The 16,678-nt window shown below is 37.9% G+C and overlaps 2 protein-coding genes across 9 annotated transcripts in view; one reads left to right on the top strand and one right to left on the bottom strand.

Moving 5' to 3' along the window:
• fam126b (family with sequence similarity 126 member B) overlaps window positions 1-9,834 on the bottom strand; it is a 44,373-nt gene extending 34,539 nt beyond the window's left edge. For 2 of the 8 annotated variants that reach the window (XM_020712904.2, XM_020712901.2), the window contains exon 1: window positions 9,740-9,834. The gene's annotated coding sequence lies outside the window, so the exon portion shown is untranslated. The other 6 variants (XM_020712905.2, XM_011489685.3, XM_011489686.3 and 3 more) reach the window with 5 other exon arrangements.
• A 550-nt stretch (window positions 9,835-10,384) lies between these two features.
• Window positions 10,385-15,569, top strand: cflar (CASP8 and FADD like apoptosis regulator). Its single transcript, NM_001201516.1, is given in 9 exon segments — window positions 10,385-10,948; window positions 11,033-11,135; window positions 11,270-11,405; window positions 12,307-12,356; window positions 12,444-12,474; window positions 12,682-12,728; window positions 12,824-12,902; window positions 14,439-14,943; window positions 15,029-15,569. Coding segments are annotated over 9 exon segments (1,383 nt in total). The 5' UTR covers window positions 10,385-10,646; the 3' UTR covers window positions 15,159-15,569.
• The last annotated feature ends 1,109 nt before the right edge of the window (window positions 15,570-16,678 follow it).

Raw genomic sequence — 16,678 nt, 5'->3', positions numbered from 1 at the left:
CTTGAAGCATTTCAATCACAGACTAAATAAAGAGCCAACCAGAAAAGACGACGGTTTTAGATCATCGTCAGACTACATGCATGTGCAACTGGTGTCAAGTAGAAATTTTGCAGCATTTGTTAAAAGATCAACCTCAGTATTTGACTGTAGTCTTTTGGTTTATTTTTATTTATTATAGAGAAACAAAAATCCTGTGGTAATGCAGACATCTGTAATAATTAGCACCTTAATGCATGTATGTAGATCAACCATACAAGTGAACTGGGTTAAGCTAAACTGAATCACTTTAAAATACATGACAAAGAAATCGCTCATAGATTCAAAGTACCGGTAGCAATAAATAGATTGAAAGTAAAAATAGGTTACACGATTCCACAAAGCTCCTAACTTAATCTAGTGAAGGAAGAAAGCCATCATATTTAATCCTCCCTGTGGGACTTTGTAATGTTACACCAAAGCAGTTTGGTTAAAGAAAATCCTACTTTATTTGTCTGGTTAGTGTGGTTGACTTAAACCGACTAAAGTCGGTCAATCATTATCCTTAGTCAACAATCCCTGACAGCTCAAACTTTATTCCTTCTAATGCTTTTATTAAATTCTAACAATAGGTTATGTACGTACATAAACATGAACAACTTTGTTCTTATTTAGGCCTTAAAACAACAGTCGTGTTTTTTTCGATCCATCTATTATACTGATCTGGTGCAACACTTTGTCCATTTCGTATTTTGTGGAAATCATTTGACGAATGTTTGAACCGGAGTTTGATCTTCAGACAGATGCAGAGTTTTAACCAGGACGCCATCATAGGTCAGACTCCAACATTATCAAGAGAAATCCAAGCAGGGAGCCTAAACTAAAAAGACAATAATGGTGTCTTTTTCCACTCAGCTTTTTAGTAGCATATAAACTGCACACACACACCCCCCCCCCCACACACACACGTACGTGTTCTGATTCTCTACAGGGTTAAAGTTCAGCAGCCTTTCAATCTTATGTAATCATTAAAGTCAACTGCAGGATCGGTCAATTCTCCTTTTTTTCAAAGTTGTAACAGCAGCTCAGATACAAGTAAGTAAGTAAGTAAGTAAATTTTATTTGTATAGCACCTTTCGCAGACAAAGGTCACAAGGTGCTTCACAGGTTAAAATATGTATACATACACATATAAAAACATAAAAACATAAAATATAAAAAGCATAAACTATGTAAAACAATCATCTCAAGCCCAATAAAAGTAGTTTCAGTTAAAATGCTTTGCAAAAATAAAAAGTTTTTAGTTGACTTTTAAAAGAATTCACAGAATCCAGGGAACGTAGCGACAATGGAAGTTCATTCCAGAGTTTGGGAGCAACAGCCTGGAAGGATCTGTCTCCTCTAGTTCGGAACCGTGTGCGAGGGACCATCAACAGGTTCTGATCCGCAGACCTCAGTGCACGAAATGGTCTGTAAGGGGCGATCAGATCACAAACATATGGAGGAGCTTGGGAATGAAGGGCCCTAAAAGTCAAAACTAGAATTTTGTATTGGTAGCGGTAAGCAACCGGGAGCCAATGAAGAGCTTTGAGGATCGGGGAGATGTGATCTCTTCTCTTGGTGCGAGTCAAGATCCTCGCAGCAGAGTTCTGGATCAGCTGCAGGCGAGACAGCTCCTTCTTATTCAGACAGGAAAACAGACTGTTACAGTAGTCTAGCCGTGTAGAAACAAAGGCATGAATAAGAAGTTCTAGATCTTCATATGACACCATCTTCCGTAGCTTAGAAATGTTCCTCAACTGGAAGAAACAGTTCCTGATCAACTGCTTGGAGTGCTGCTCCAGCGACATATCTTTGTCAAAAATGACACCCAAATTTCTAAGGCTGGGTTTGACATCCTGGCCAAGAGAACCCAAGTGCTGCTTAATCCCTGGTATAGCATCATCAGGGGCAACAACTAAGGTTTCTGTTTTCTCTGAGTTTAGTTGCAGAGAGTTTTTACAGAGCCATTGTTTTATCTGCATCAAGCAGTTCATCAGAGAATCCAGCTTGTGTGTCTCGGAGGGCTTAAAAGAGCAATATAGCTGGATATCATCAGCAAAGAGATGGTAGGAAACATCACTGAAATCCTGAATGATCTTTCCAAGAGGGATCATGTATAGGAGAAACAGAACAGGGCCTAGAACAGAGCCCTGGGGAACCCCACACAGTAAGTCTACTGACTGAGACATTTTGTGGTTGGCCATGACACTGAAATTCCGACCGGATAAGTAAGAGGAAAACCAGTGGAGAACTGACCCTGACAAACCAATCAGGTCCCTCAATCTGTCCAATAAGATCTGGTGGTCAACCGTGTCAAAGGCTGATGAAAGATCTAGTAAGACAAGGACCGTGTGTCTGCCAGAATCAGCAGACATCAAAATATCACTGGACACCTTCAGCAGGGCTGTCTCTGTGGAGTGATGTTTACGAAAACCTGACTGAAAAGTGTCATAGATGCTCCTTTTATCCAAGAACTCTGACAATTGTTCAGCTACCACCTTTTCCAGAATCTTTGAGATAAATGGAAGCTTTGAGATGGGTCTATAATTCTGGAAGACTGATGGGTCCAGATTAGACTTTTTCAGCAGAGGCTCCACTATGGCATGTTTGAATGCGTTTGGAAAAACACCAGTGGAAAGTGAAAGGTTGATCATTTCAGTGACACTTTGGCCGATGGTCTCAAACACCTTTAAGAAGAGTTTGGAAGGAATGACATCAGATGGACAAGTAGAAGGTTTCAACTTGGTCAACAGAGCAGATATGTCCTCCAGAGTGACAGGCCTAAAAGTAGACCATTTGTGGGAAACAGGCTCCACCACAACACCATCATCACAACAAGGAGGTGGGAGCTGCTCTTTGATCTTCTTAGTCTTATTTGCAAAGAACTTGAGAAATTCATTGGAGTCGGCTTTGCAGAACACAGGGGGTACTGGGGCTGCAGGACCAACAATAGAATTTATCGTGTCAAACAAAACTTTTGGGCTCTTCTTATTTGAGGATATTAGCTGGCGAAAGTAGTTAGATCTGGCATCTTTCACCATCTCGTTGTATGAGGACACGAGATCCCTAAGATGCAGTCTGTGGACCATGAGATTGGTGGATTTTAAAAGACGCTCAGTTTGACGACACTGTCTCTTTAAATTTTGGATGGCTTCATTTATCCAGGGACACACTTTTTTCTTTGATAAATTGGATTTGACAGGAGCCACCTGATCCAGGATTGTGACACAGTGATCACTAAAACGATCAATCAGATTGTTAACATCAGAACATTCCTTAAATAAGTGGGGGTCAAACAGCGCTGAAAAACGTCCATCAGTGTTGGCGGTGATGATGCGCCTTTGAGACAGTATGCATGAGGAAACAGGTTCAGGAGTGACGTTTAGCTCAAAGAAGACACCACTATGATCACTCATATGTACATCCTCCACATAAAGATTAGTAATGCTCAGGCCAAGAGAAAAAACTAAGTCCAAAGTGTTGCCCTTTTGATGGGTGGGGTCAGAGACATGTTGCTCAAAATTAAAGGTTTCAGTCAAAAATAAAAATTCCATTGCTGGACAGGATGAACAATCATTTATATGAAGGTTAAAATCCCCTAGTATTAAAACCCTTTCCAGTTTTATGATGGAAGACAGAAAGTCACTAAAATCATGTAAAAAGGGAGCAGCAGGACCCGGGGGGCGGTAGACTAAAACACAATAAAAAAAAAAAATTGAACATTTGAATTTTTTTTCCCTTTTGAAAAATCATCCTTTTAACTTTTAGAAACCATCCTAAAACAACAATATAAAAAAAGTGTTAAGAGTTAAAACAGCCCTCATAATACAAAGATAATCCATATGTCTGCAACACTCAGTGCTTTTAATGACTGAATTCCTGAGGCACAGTTCAGAAAGCTCAAATAGGTTGCTATACCATAACTTGGTCTACTGTATGCATATTCTGTTGAGTATTCTTTTATGTAAATGCTGTGACAGACTTCAGTGGACCACCTGAGGATCTGCAAGCTTTTCGAAATCTCCAGGCATCAGTTCATTACAGAACTGAACACTGAAATCTTACAGCAGCTTAGACAAGAACCTTCCTTAAACTAACCCACAGCTAGTCAGTGTAAACTTTTTCAAGAATTCCAAAGAAGCATCAACAGCTTTTCTTTTCAGCCACTGAGCAAATCCCAGTTCAGAGTAGCACATCAACTTCATTGCATAGTTTTACTGCCAAGACTTTCCTTTAAGCAAAAATAAATAAAGAAAGGGTTGATTGACATAAAAATAGTAGATGCGAGTTGACAGAAAACTATATCACACGTGATGTATAAATCTTTTGTTCCAATGTTTGTTTTTTGCAGCTGGGTAAAAAAAAAAAGCAGAAAATAAAATCCTTAAAAGGTTAGAATTTATTCATTTTGATATGCTTGCATTTTTTCTTTTTTTTTTTAAATCAAATTATTTTTATTTAAAAAATTTTTAAAAAAATGTATACATTATGTTTACAAGTACAAAGAAAATGAATAAAAAGAGGTTTAAAAGCACCATACATGACCCGGTTGAGAGAAGTGCAGCATTTATGATCAACTGAGATGCCAGTCATTCATTAGCCTTTTTCCCAGGACTGTAGTTACACATTAGGTTTATGTCTAATGGGAGGAAACACAAACAATGGACCCCTTCTGCTGTAACATATTGTCAATCACGATGGAACACCGCACACCACAACTTCATTCATCTTCTAAACCCCTTTTAGAAGATTAGGCAGCCGGAGACTATCCCAGCCACTCCAAGGCAGGGGAGATCCTGGACAGGACACCAGTCTGTCGCAGGGCCACAATCACACACCCATGCATTCTCACATTCACACCTAAGGACAACTTGGAGTAACCAATTAACCTATGAAGCATGGTTTTGGACCGTGGGAGGAAGCCAGAGACCCCCACATACGCTCCTCACAGTGTTCTGTTTCAGGGACTTGAACCAAGGGGCTTCTTGCTGTGAGGCAAGAGTGCAAACCACCGCACCACTGTGCAGCCCACAGCAACTTTAAACATTTGAAAAAATTGCTTGCTTTAAACATGTGGATAGGTCCTTGAAAATGCATATATTGTCAGAATAAAACACAGACACGTTGCTAAAATGCAGTTGATTTGCAATGCAATCATACCAATATTTTTTCTAACTAGAAAATTCAAACACTGTTGGTCATATTTGCTTTCAATTTTAACAAAGTCCAGCAGCTTCGCATTTGAATTACCCGATTAGCGAGTGATGCATGTCCTGCAAAGGAAGAGCTGAAACATTAAGTTTACCCCCATGGTCTGCCAGCACAAAACTGCCAAAAAGGAATGCCAAGCGACCACTCACCAAAATGAACTGAAGCTAAATAAAAAGCCGACAGCACAACCAACCAGTAGCCATACTGCAGAGCAAAACTTTACAGTTAAGACATGTTAATAGTTTTCAAAGAAAAAGTGACAGACCCGAGCACCCAAACTGGATCACAATTAAAAAAAAAAAAAGAATAAATTCTGGCTTAAATGTTAAACATCTGTTAGTTAAATGGATTGTCATTTTAAATGACCTTACATAAGAATTATGCTGCATTGTTTTTGCATTTCAGATTCTACTAAGGCAAATTAAATGCAAAACAAGTTGTAGAAAAAAACTGCACAAATTGTATTAATGTTTATTTCATTTACGTATGTTAATACACCAGTAATCCAGGCTGATGGACAATGAAGTTATTCAACTGTCAATATGCGTTTATGCTAGAATAATGATTAATAAAGAACATTTTGTATAATTTATCCTTTAGATTCATAGTGGCGACACTGTGTCCTTGATAGGTTAGCTTTATGACTTATTATTTAATCAAAACAATTAATGTCCAATTCTAATACAGATTAATTAAAAGAGAAAGCATTAGGAGCTGACTTGTTAATAATATATGGAAGTGGTGCAGTTATGCCTCCCATGAACTGTTGTTTGTCTAACAGTGAGACAAGGAGAAAGACACACTGTACATCATGGAAAGAGCCAACATACGCAGACAGACATCACACCTGGCAGTAAAGTGAGTCAGCAGGGCCACAACCTCATGCATGCAAATGTCAGATCCAACTGAGTGCACACAACACGACAGAACAGCATTTAGAGCTTAAGAGAATTTACAAGCTAATTTTGAGGTCATTTGTTTTCTAAAACGAGAAAAACAAGAAATAAATATCTGCAGTGAGCGAAGAGCTTTTGTGTCTAGTGCTTTTTGAGAACACCAAAGCCGGAAAAACTCAGTTCTCCTGTGGAAAAAAAAAAAAGGACAGGGAGTTGGTTGACTGTGCAATCATCTGGCTCTATGGGAGGGAATACTGTAGAGTGGAAAATAGTCCCCACTGATAATCCATGTCGTGCTAATTACAGCTTTGATCCTCACTCTGTGAGCGCATCACCACTGACGAGACTGAGGCGACAACAGAGATATGGACCTGCAATCAAACAAACTGGATTTTCGGAGGGTGACTGGGACCAGCAGATAAAGCCATCGCCATCTACAGCCCCTTCATACACCGAAGCACCCTGAACCAACAGATAATCTTACCAAAGCACCGCTAAGAGAGAAATTATGTGGAAAGGGAGTATGCGTGTTGTTTCACAGATGGTTGTTTTTTTAATTGCAACAACATAATTAGAAAAAGACCAGCGATTAGACGCAGCATTTCTAATTAGTAAGAAAACTGGTGTGCAGCGGAATGTACAAAAAAAACAAAAAAGTAAAGTCACAATTTTACACACATCTAAAAAGTTGAGAGTAAAGCTGGACAGACTGCAACTATTTATGAAGTAAACCCAAATCGAGGGCAGGTTTACAGTAAACAGGATGTGTCCAGTACAGATTTGTTTCCATCATTAATATAAAATATTTTGACAGACGAAGAGTTTAAAAGGCATTAAGTAGCTCCCAAAAATGTCCATATTGATGAACTATGTGCACTTGATGGGAATGTAGTTACCTTTATTAAAGATTTACCGTGATTCATGATTTTTTGGTGGGCTGCAAGGACACCTCTCCAGATTAAGTACTATTGTCATGTTTTACCCCAACAGCATGAGGCAGGGCAGGTGTCCCATTATATTGTTTGTTCCTCAGCTAGTGTTTGTAGATGAAACAGTGATATGTAGCTGTGTCCCCTCTAGATCAATTGATTAGTCACAACATGCACTTTGGCATTTTGCTGTGGTGTTATGCAATGGCTGCGGTTGAAAATTTGTATTTTATCTTTCATATACAGATTACTTGCCAGCTGTCCAAACAGATTTGTTTATGTTGCCTATGACTTTATGAAAGAATGTAAAAAATTAAACACCTTTCATGTGAAATAGAACACTGAGATAGAAGAAATGCACTAAACAAAGACGGACTATATCTTGAGACATCTTAAATGCAGATAAGTCTGTAGGAGCCCTGTAGTTACACCCTTTTGGAGAACTACAAATACAATAAACACACTGAAAGAATGTCGTCTCACCAAAGGCACTGAGCTCCTGCAGATAGAAACAACTTAAATGGGTAAATGGGAGTTTCAGTCTAAAATAGGCCGTAGCTTTATGATAGTCTGGTCCCAAAACAGACGGTGGCAGATACAGCAAAAGAGGGAGTGCAGGAGACGGCATGGAACAATCTCAACTTTTAGCCCTATACATTTATCTGATTATACACCAATATTTCAGCTAGGGCTTATTATTTTGGATCATTGTTGGATTATCACTGATGCAAAGTAGTGAATTCTGCTTTACTAGGGCCCTGTGACTACACGTAAAGAGGTTAAAGCTACAAGAACGTTAGAAAGAAAGAACACAACCTGACAGAATTTAAAGTCACACTCAAGTCATCTTTTGATCAATTCTAAAAGCATTCCCAGTGGCTTTTTTTTAAGTTATAATTATGCTGTTTTGGTATAAAATTAAGAAAAAGAAAAAAAACTTTTGTTTTCTAGGACATAGTTTCTGCAGAGCAGCAGTGGTTCATTAGAATTTCACCTCAGAGTTCTGTTGGCATGGAGAAAGCCTTCACTCATTTCCCATAATCTTTTACACCCTCTATAGCTTACAGCCCCTTTCAAACCCACCCTCATTTTACCGGTGCAACAAAAATGGCAAGCAATGTCGGAGCTATCCAGCCGTACAGTTTTAAGCCAGATGCCAGCTTGGACCAGGAAAACAAAGACGTATCTGGATCCATTTGTCTGCAAGTGGACAGATCGGAATGGAGCGGAGCAGGGAGAGACTGTAGCACCTTCGTCACTGCTCCAGGCTTTTTTGGAATGGCAGTTTTACATCTGCTCCTGATTCATAATAAAGAAATGATTAGAAATGCAATTTTAAGCTTAATCTTCTTACATATCCTCCATTAAGAGAAAAATCACATAAGAACGTGTTAAAAACACACAAAAAACGCTATTTGTTTGTGATTTGAGTGGGCCTTCAAAGCTAAATGAAAGAAAGAAACATCACAACCTGACAGAATGTAACTGACATCACTGACATTGAATCATTTCTTGTATTAAGGTAGTATTATTGTCACAGAGACCAAAAAGTGATTTGTTCAAACTGTGGCTAACTTATAAACAGCTGTTCCACCCAACCATGGAAAACCTTATTCAAAATTAAGCTGATCCATTGATTGACAAGGATACGCTCTGTCACTGTGTGTGCCAACATTACAAACGAGTCCATAATCCAAGCTCACCTTTCCTAATAAAAGGAAGCCATGAAAGCCACCGGAATGACCGTTCTCCCGTCACAGGCTCCCAGTCAGAGACACGATACGTTGAATAATTCACACACTAACAGCCAACATCGACTGTTTTAACATGAGACCAGGTATAAACACATCAGTTGATAGAAAGCAGAGTAAGATTACACTGCAAAGAAATTTAGAAGCACTTGAGTCAAGCATCAAGCGAAAAACGTATATATACTTCAATTCCTTGAAGTGTAACATATTTGTGACTTCCGATCAATATTTCAAAATAAAACAATTTTCATTTATTAATAGCAGAAACGTTATGAGGAGTTCGACTGGAAGTCACTCCGTACAGATACATGATGTATCTCGTAATACAAACAATAAACTAAGATATTTACATTTCACTGGGAAAACGAGGAACCTCGTTGTCCTGAGCTTCAAAAGCTAACCAGTTTTCCGAAATGAAAGCTGTTGTTAGCCAGTTGATTAAGGCTAGCTAACGTTTTTTCATATTTGCCACGACGGCTCTAACCTGTGCACCGAGCTTAGCGTCACCACGTTAGCAGAGCTTGCAGCCGCTAACATGCCTCTTCTTGTAAGCAGCTGGCGGGCATCTTCGTCTTTTTCTTTTTCTTTTTTTAACAGTCGTGACCAGGCCAAACCCACTTTTAAAAAGCCAGGCAACATCAATGGGACATGGTGGTCTCCGGTTAAATGTATGCTCCACTTGGCGACACTGATATTGATAGCCCTCTAGTTTTGCACATAGACACCAACACAAGTTACAACCTGTACTGATAATATTCCAAGTCAGTCCCAACCTTAAAGTCACAAAATGAATTTCTCTCAGCCACGAAAATGATACTCACTTTATCAACGGATACATGTGGGACAGTAACCGAAACGTCTGTACATGAACTAAGCGGGGTCACTATTTTCCCTGGGTGGTCACTCGGCTTTCGAAGGTGTCTTTCAGCCCTACCGTTTGCTGTGAACCGCACAGGTTTAAGTCATCTCCCAACACTGCAAGGATGCCGAACCAGGGCGCAACGCGATTGGCTGGGCTTGGCGGACATGGTTGCTGATGCGTTCAAAACAATTGGAAAACACACAGTCGTTGGTTTGGTACATCGTGTGACTAAAATCATCTTCGTGCTAAGGTAGAAATCATTAAGGCAAATATAAAAAATAAAATTGAACTTGGTTTATGTAAAATCATCCGACAAATCTATATCCAAATAATATATATATGTAAAATCTATGGATCAAATAAAATAATACAAATAACAGGATTTTGCTCCATGAAGTACATCAAATATGCACTTGCATAGCAAAAACCATGTTGCTTATTTGATTGTTCTTAATAATTATGTAAGAAAAATGCTAATATATGTCTTATTTGCTTTTAACATTAACTTAATTTGTGACATATACGTGTGACATTTTTCTGAAATAATATAGATATTTATAAGATAATTGTGTTGGTTTTGAAGATGAAAAAATAAAGACCATTATTTCTATAGCTTTAAAAAAATCTTCTTCTTTTTTTTAAGTTTCAGTTTCAATTTCGTCACGACGGTACTTTCCGGACTGGGGGTTACTTCTTAAAAGCTCGTAACAAGCCTACGTTTATATGTAGGCTCTATGAGACTCCGTCTGTTTCTTTTCTACTTAATGTTTTTACAGCTGAAGGCTACTTTTATTTTTACGTTAAACCAGGGGACTTCCGGTTATCGCGTTTGGATGTTTATGGACTTTGAGCTGATAGGAATTATCATAAACGACCGTGGTTTGATCTAGCCCCGTTAAATTAGTCAGTCTACAGTTTAGATACATTTTTTTAAATACTCTATTATTCTGTTTTCCGTCACCAGGCTGCTTCCGTACCGATGGCTGCTTTGGATCATCAACGTAATCATCTTTACTACATCAACAAAATAGTTGAGGCGCTGAGTAGTAGTGAATGCAGAAAGTTGCTTTTCCTGTGTGACAGCACGAGCGCAGACAGTAGTGTACAGTCCGTGAGGGAGACTCTAAAACTCCAAGTTACTTGCCACGACAATGCCAGCCAGTTCCTAGCAGAGGTCATTTGGCGCATGGGCAGATATGACATTTTGAAGGAGCTCTTTACTCTGAGCAGGAATGCAGTAGAACAGACTCTGGAAAACAGACAAGTTCTCTCAAAATTCAGGTAAAACCTTTAGTGTCTTGTTTTATGCATGCCTGCTTGTTTGTTAGGTAATTCTTTATTTTATTTTTTTGTTTGTTTTTGCAGAGTACTGATGGCCAACATAAGTGAAGATCTAGACACAGAAGACTTAGAACAGATATTGTTCTTATTAAGCACAACATTGCCACGTGAGAAAAGGGATGCAAAGGTAGAGAAGACGGATTTCCACTAGGTCAATAGACGTGAATGGAAAGTGTGAGTGCGTGTGTGGAAAACCTTTGTCATTATGCACTTTCACTCTGAAAAAGCTGTTGTTTTTCCCCCATTACTTTCCCACTGCAGAGTTTCTTGGACGTGATCGTTGAACTTGAGAAACTTGATTTAGTTTCCCCAGAGAGAGTGGACATGGTTGAGGAGTGCTTGAGGAACATTTGCAGGATCGACCTTGCCAAAAAAGTATCCACATATAAAAAGACAGGTACGGTATGCATTGTTATAGAAAAATTACTTGTGCTTAGTTTGAAATAGGAAGTTTGGGCTATGGGGAGAATGACTGATGGGAAACTAGGAAGTGGGAGAGTAAGAGGAAGTGTAAGAGGGAGGGTATTTAAAGACCCAATCTGAACATCTTTTAATTTATTTCATAAGCATTTCCAAGTGCTCTTTATTTAGTATTATGCAGTTTTTAGGCAAAATCAAAAAAAATCCATAATTTCTGCAGAGCGACAGGCATTTATTAGAAAACTCACCTCTGAGTGTGGGCGGGACGTTGGTGTGAAGTAAGCCCACCCTCCATACCCATCATCCATGTGTTACACTCTCACCCTCTAGCTCACATCCCCCAACACCCCCAACTTCACAATACCGGTGCAGCAAAAATGGCAAGCAATATTGGAGCTATCCAGCCGTACAGTTTTGAGTCAAACGTCAGCTCGGATGGAAAACAAAGACGTACATGGATCTATTTGTAGATGCATCCGAATTGCTGGGAGTATGGAGCTTGTGGCTTGCTGTAGTGGGTTTTACGTCAGAGCTACAAGCTTTTACCAACGGCATTTTTTCATCTGCTCCTGATTCACAATGATTTGAACAAAGAAATACTCAGCAACTCAACTTTCTTTAAATATGTCCTCCATCATGAGGACAATTTTCATTGTAGTAGGTCTATGAGAACCGGTAAATGAGCCGCGCTCTGTTTTTAAAACATCTAATTAATCAGTATTGACTATATTTATATATTAACAATGAGTCAAATACTTTTATACAAAGTTTTTTTTGATTGTTTTTGTTATAAACTAACAATAATTACTGATTTCACCTAAAAAAGAAACAATTTTCTTTAATTCTTTGTTACCAATGTTTGTTTATGCAATTTTCAGCTCAGAGATGTGACCATCATTCACCTCATCAGCAAAGTAGTAAAACCTCTGTAAGTAACACAACATTTCTTCAACATTTGTACTCTCATAATTGAATACTTTTGATAAAACATTTTCTTTTGTTGTGCCCTATTTAGGAAAGAAGGCAAGGAAAGGCCATAAACATAGGTGAGACACATGACAGCTAAATAATGTGTTTATGACAGAGATGTTGTTAGAACAACAAAATAGTCAAAGTCAAAACATGGACAGTGTCTAATTACAGTATTTTAGTGGGGCTTTTCAGTTACAACATTACAGTTGGAAAGCCCCAGAGTAAATGTAGGGTATTTGGGTTTGTATGCCCTTAATTATCATGTCACTCTCTCACAACAGTCAGAGAAAGCCCACCAACATCTGAATGCAGACAACCAAGCACTACGGTAAATTTCCACTCTAGTATTACCCTTTCTTGATCATTTCAACATGTTAAAACCACATAAAATGGTAATTTGTCAAATATTTGTTCACATTTCAGAGTCAGCTTGAGCAATACAGCTTGAACAGCAAGCCGAGAGGACTGTGTGTGATCATAGACTGTGTGGGTTTTGATCAAGGTGAGACACAAATACTTATGAGCATTAAAAAAAAGTTCTCTACACAAAAAGCAAGAATTGGAATGGTGCGTCTGTTTCCCAGTAGACATGTAACGGTTATTCTAAAAAGGTTGAATTTGTGGTTTCACTGAACAAACTTAAAAATTCCAGTTCAGTAAAAAAAGGAAATGAAAGAAAAATGTGTAGTTCCAGACAACATGAAACGCGAAAACAGCTGTCTTCAGGTTGGCTTCCTTCAAACGCCACTTTTTTTTTAAAAGTTATCTATATTAAATGGGAATTAGTCTTGGTAAGTTATTTTAGAGAAAACTACACATGCAAAAATTTTAGAAAATTGTTAGAATTCAAGTTAAAAAGCAAATAAAAACAAAATTACTGGCTTTTTACATCCAAATAGAGGTTTATTTGTTAAAAAATAAAAAAAGGTTCATAAAGCCATAAAGGTCTAGCCATGAGTACTGAAGGCAGTTGCCTTTTTAACTCAATTGTGCAAGCGCTTATCTAAAGAACATGCAACCAGAGCATCCAACATGCCTTTTCCCTCTCCAATATCGATCCTATTTACTCCACTTATCCATGGTGGTGAGTGTGGGGGCAGCAGTCTAAGCACCTATACCCAGACTTCACTTCCTCCAGCTTTTCTGGGGGAATCCTGAGGCGTTCCCAGGCCAGCCCAGAGATGTAGTCTCTCTGGTATGTCCTGGGTCTTCCCTTGGGTCTCTGCTCAGTGGGACATGCCTGTAAACGCCTCCCCAGAGAGGTTTAGAAGATGCTTTTTGTTTCTGTTTTGCCTTTTTGCACTGGCAAAATTGAATTGAATCCAGTCCTGCAAGTAGACTCAATTATTCCCAGCCTCCAATCTTGGTTTTCAGTCTTGTCCCTTGCACACAGAGATTCCCTCTGACTTCTGGGGTCTTCTAAAGACAATTGTTACTGTAGATAATTATTACAAATAGACTGTACAGATATTTTTCACAATTTGAAGTTTGGTCATGTCACAAACAAAATAGTCTAAAAAATGTTTTTTTAAAGAAGGCGTTTACTTTTCTACCTTCCATAAAGGTAGAAAAGGTAAAGGTAAAAAAATATTTATTTTTTGTTCTATTTTGCCTTTTTTTTTTTGAGTCTGAACTTTTTGAAAAGTTTATTCCTCCACAAAATAAAGATTCTCACAAATTTATTTTTGTCAAATAACCTCTATTTATGTGTTTAAATGCAACATTTTTTAGCATTGTTTGGTTTGGGTTAGAGTTTACGAACAATGCATTTGTTTTTTGCAAATTTGCAATAAATGAAAATAATATCTCCAATAAATCGTAGGTAAAGCAGTTGGATCATTTCTGTGAATTGGACAAGTACAGCCAAATTTCTTTGAGAAAATAAGTAGAAGAGTCTGCTAATAGAATCATCAGAAATTGTTTTGTATACAAGTATGTAGTAAACACTTTTGCATGTTTTGATGGGAATTTTTATGAAGGATTTCTGTTTTTAAAGTCCGAAACCCTTTTTTTTTTTCATCTTTGCTTGTTCCCTCAGGAATGTTGGAGCAGACCTTTAAGGCTCTTCATTTTAATGTGGTTCTCCATCCCTTACTGGGTGGCAAACAAATTATTTCATGTCTCACCGAGATACTAAAACAAGAGCAGAACCTGAAAGGCGATGCTTTCGTCTGCTGTATTATTAGCCGTGGTACGGCTAATCATCTACTGGGCATAGATTCGTATGGCATGGGGGTGTCCCTGGACCACGTGAGGCAAAGCTTCACTGGCAATGCTTGCCCCATGTTAGCTGGCAAGCCCAAACTCTTCTTCATCCAGACCTACAGCCTTGATGAAGGGGGGTCCTGTGACCGTATTGAGCATCGAGATGGGGATATAGAGATAGATGGCTGCAATGGACCGTTGACATCGAGTTACATCCCATCAGAAGCAGACATGTTCTGGAGTCACTGCTTGACAGATGTCAGTCAGCTGGACCAGGGAGGGCATCACTCTGTTTATCTCAGGACTCTGACTGCAGCGTTGGAAAATGCCAGAATAAGGTTTGAAGAAAAACAGTCAGGAATCAATTTCAACAATCATTATACATCTCATTGGCTAAACTGTGGTTGTCTCTGATTTTGACAGGAAAGCTGATCTGGTCGATGCTCATACCAAAGTAAATGGAGCCGTATATGAGCACAACTCGAGAAATCCCACATCGGTTTATCACATCAGTGTAAAACACACTCTGAGAAAAAGTCTCTATTTACTTTAGAAATTCAAACCACAACCCTGACCAGACTCCCAGGATTCACAGCACTACACTCAAGAAGGATATACTTGGTTTAAGTTCTCTGAAGATATACTGACATCTACTGGGTGTTTTTATGCAAACATCATTTCTGTTTTAGATGAAGGAAAAACAAAAAAATTGTCTGTATTTTATGTGGGAGCAATTTAACATGATAATCTTTTTTTATTAACACAAATGATATAATGAGACAAAGCAATCACCCTTAATTTACATATTATGTAATTTATTTAGTTCAGTATATTACATTTTATTGTTTTATACCTAATAGTGCAGCTAACAGTTTTTTTTACATTTATTGTTTTATTATTATGTTATTTATTTTTTACTTTATACTTTTATATTTCATAATACATTTTTACCATTTGCAATTATAAAAAAAAAAAAATTGGAGCTTTCAAAATTTTAAACACTAAAGTGCAAACCATTGCGTCAAACACATGTTGTTTTGAATATATTGTGACAGGTAACATAAATATTAACCAAGCTCTGGTACAGATAATCTTGTGTACCAAATATAAGTACTCTTATAAAATATATCTTCTGAATCTGAGATACTTTTAGTCTATTTCTATGGATTTCTGCGTATGCATGTTTTTTGTGTGTGCATGTGTTTGTGCGTGCATGTTTTTTTTGTGTCATGTTTTTCATGTGTCTGCGTGCATGTGTGTGTTCATTTGTGTATGTGCACATGTCTGTATGTGTGTGTGAGAGACAAATTCCTCACTTATTTACTATGTGAAAGTCATTTTTGGCGCCATCATTGATTGTAATGAGAGCCAGTATGCCCGGTTGGAATACTCGATGGGTCCTATTGCAGCAGAAGACTTTTCCTAAGCCCCTGGTTGTGGTAAAAGGTCAAATGTGCCACAGGGGTTAGGTGTTAGATTAAGGGTGAGTGGTACACTGCACATAACCATTTAATTACAATAATTAGGGTAGCTAATCATATGGAAAATAGAAGTAATAGCTGCTGGAGAATAAATGTCTTTATAAACATGTACTTTTATTTGAATTATTCTTTAAGTGAAAAGCTGTACTGTTAAATTATGTCTCAAAGATGCATTTTTAAGGTTGACACCCAGCGACAAAAACCTAATCTATCCCACCAGGAAAAACAACATAAATCTTTTATGTTATACTTCTCTCTCAATTGGTAAATGGCATTTACTTATAGCACTTTTCTAACTTCTTAGAGCAGTAAAAAAACAGTAAATTATTTTTGTTTAAAGCTTCCAAAAAATTATTTATTTTGTTTTAGGTAAATCGCAAACAGGAACATTACGACTAAATAAAAAGACAGCATTAAACAGTTTTTTTTAGTTCTGCAACTTGATGACATCTAACAACATCTAAAAAGGATTCAAAAAAGTATTTTACTAACAATTTAACAGAACTTTGCTGAATACTTAGAAGTACAGATTACAGAGGTTCTCTCACTTAAATACTTCCCTTTTACTCATTTTCCAAACCATCCATTGAGC

Source organism: Oryzias latipes, chromosome 21 (genome assembly GCF_002234675.1).
Source record: "Oryzias latipes chromosome 21, ASM223467v1".
Lineage (NCBI taxonomy): Eukaryota > Metazoa > Chordata > Actinopteri > Beloniformes > Adrianichthyidae > Oryzias > Oryzias latipes.
Note: the sequence above shows the minus strand (reverse complement) of the source record. Positions and strands in the feature narration are given on the sequence as shown.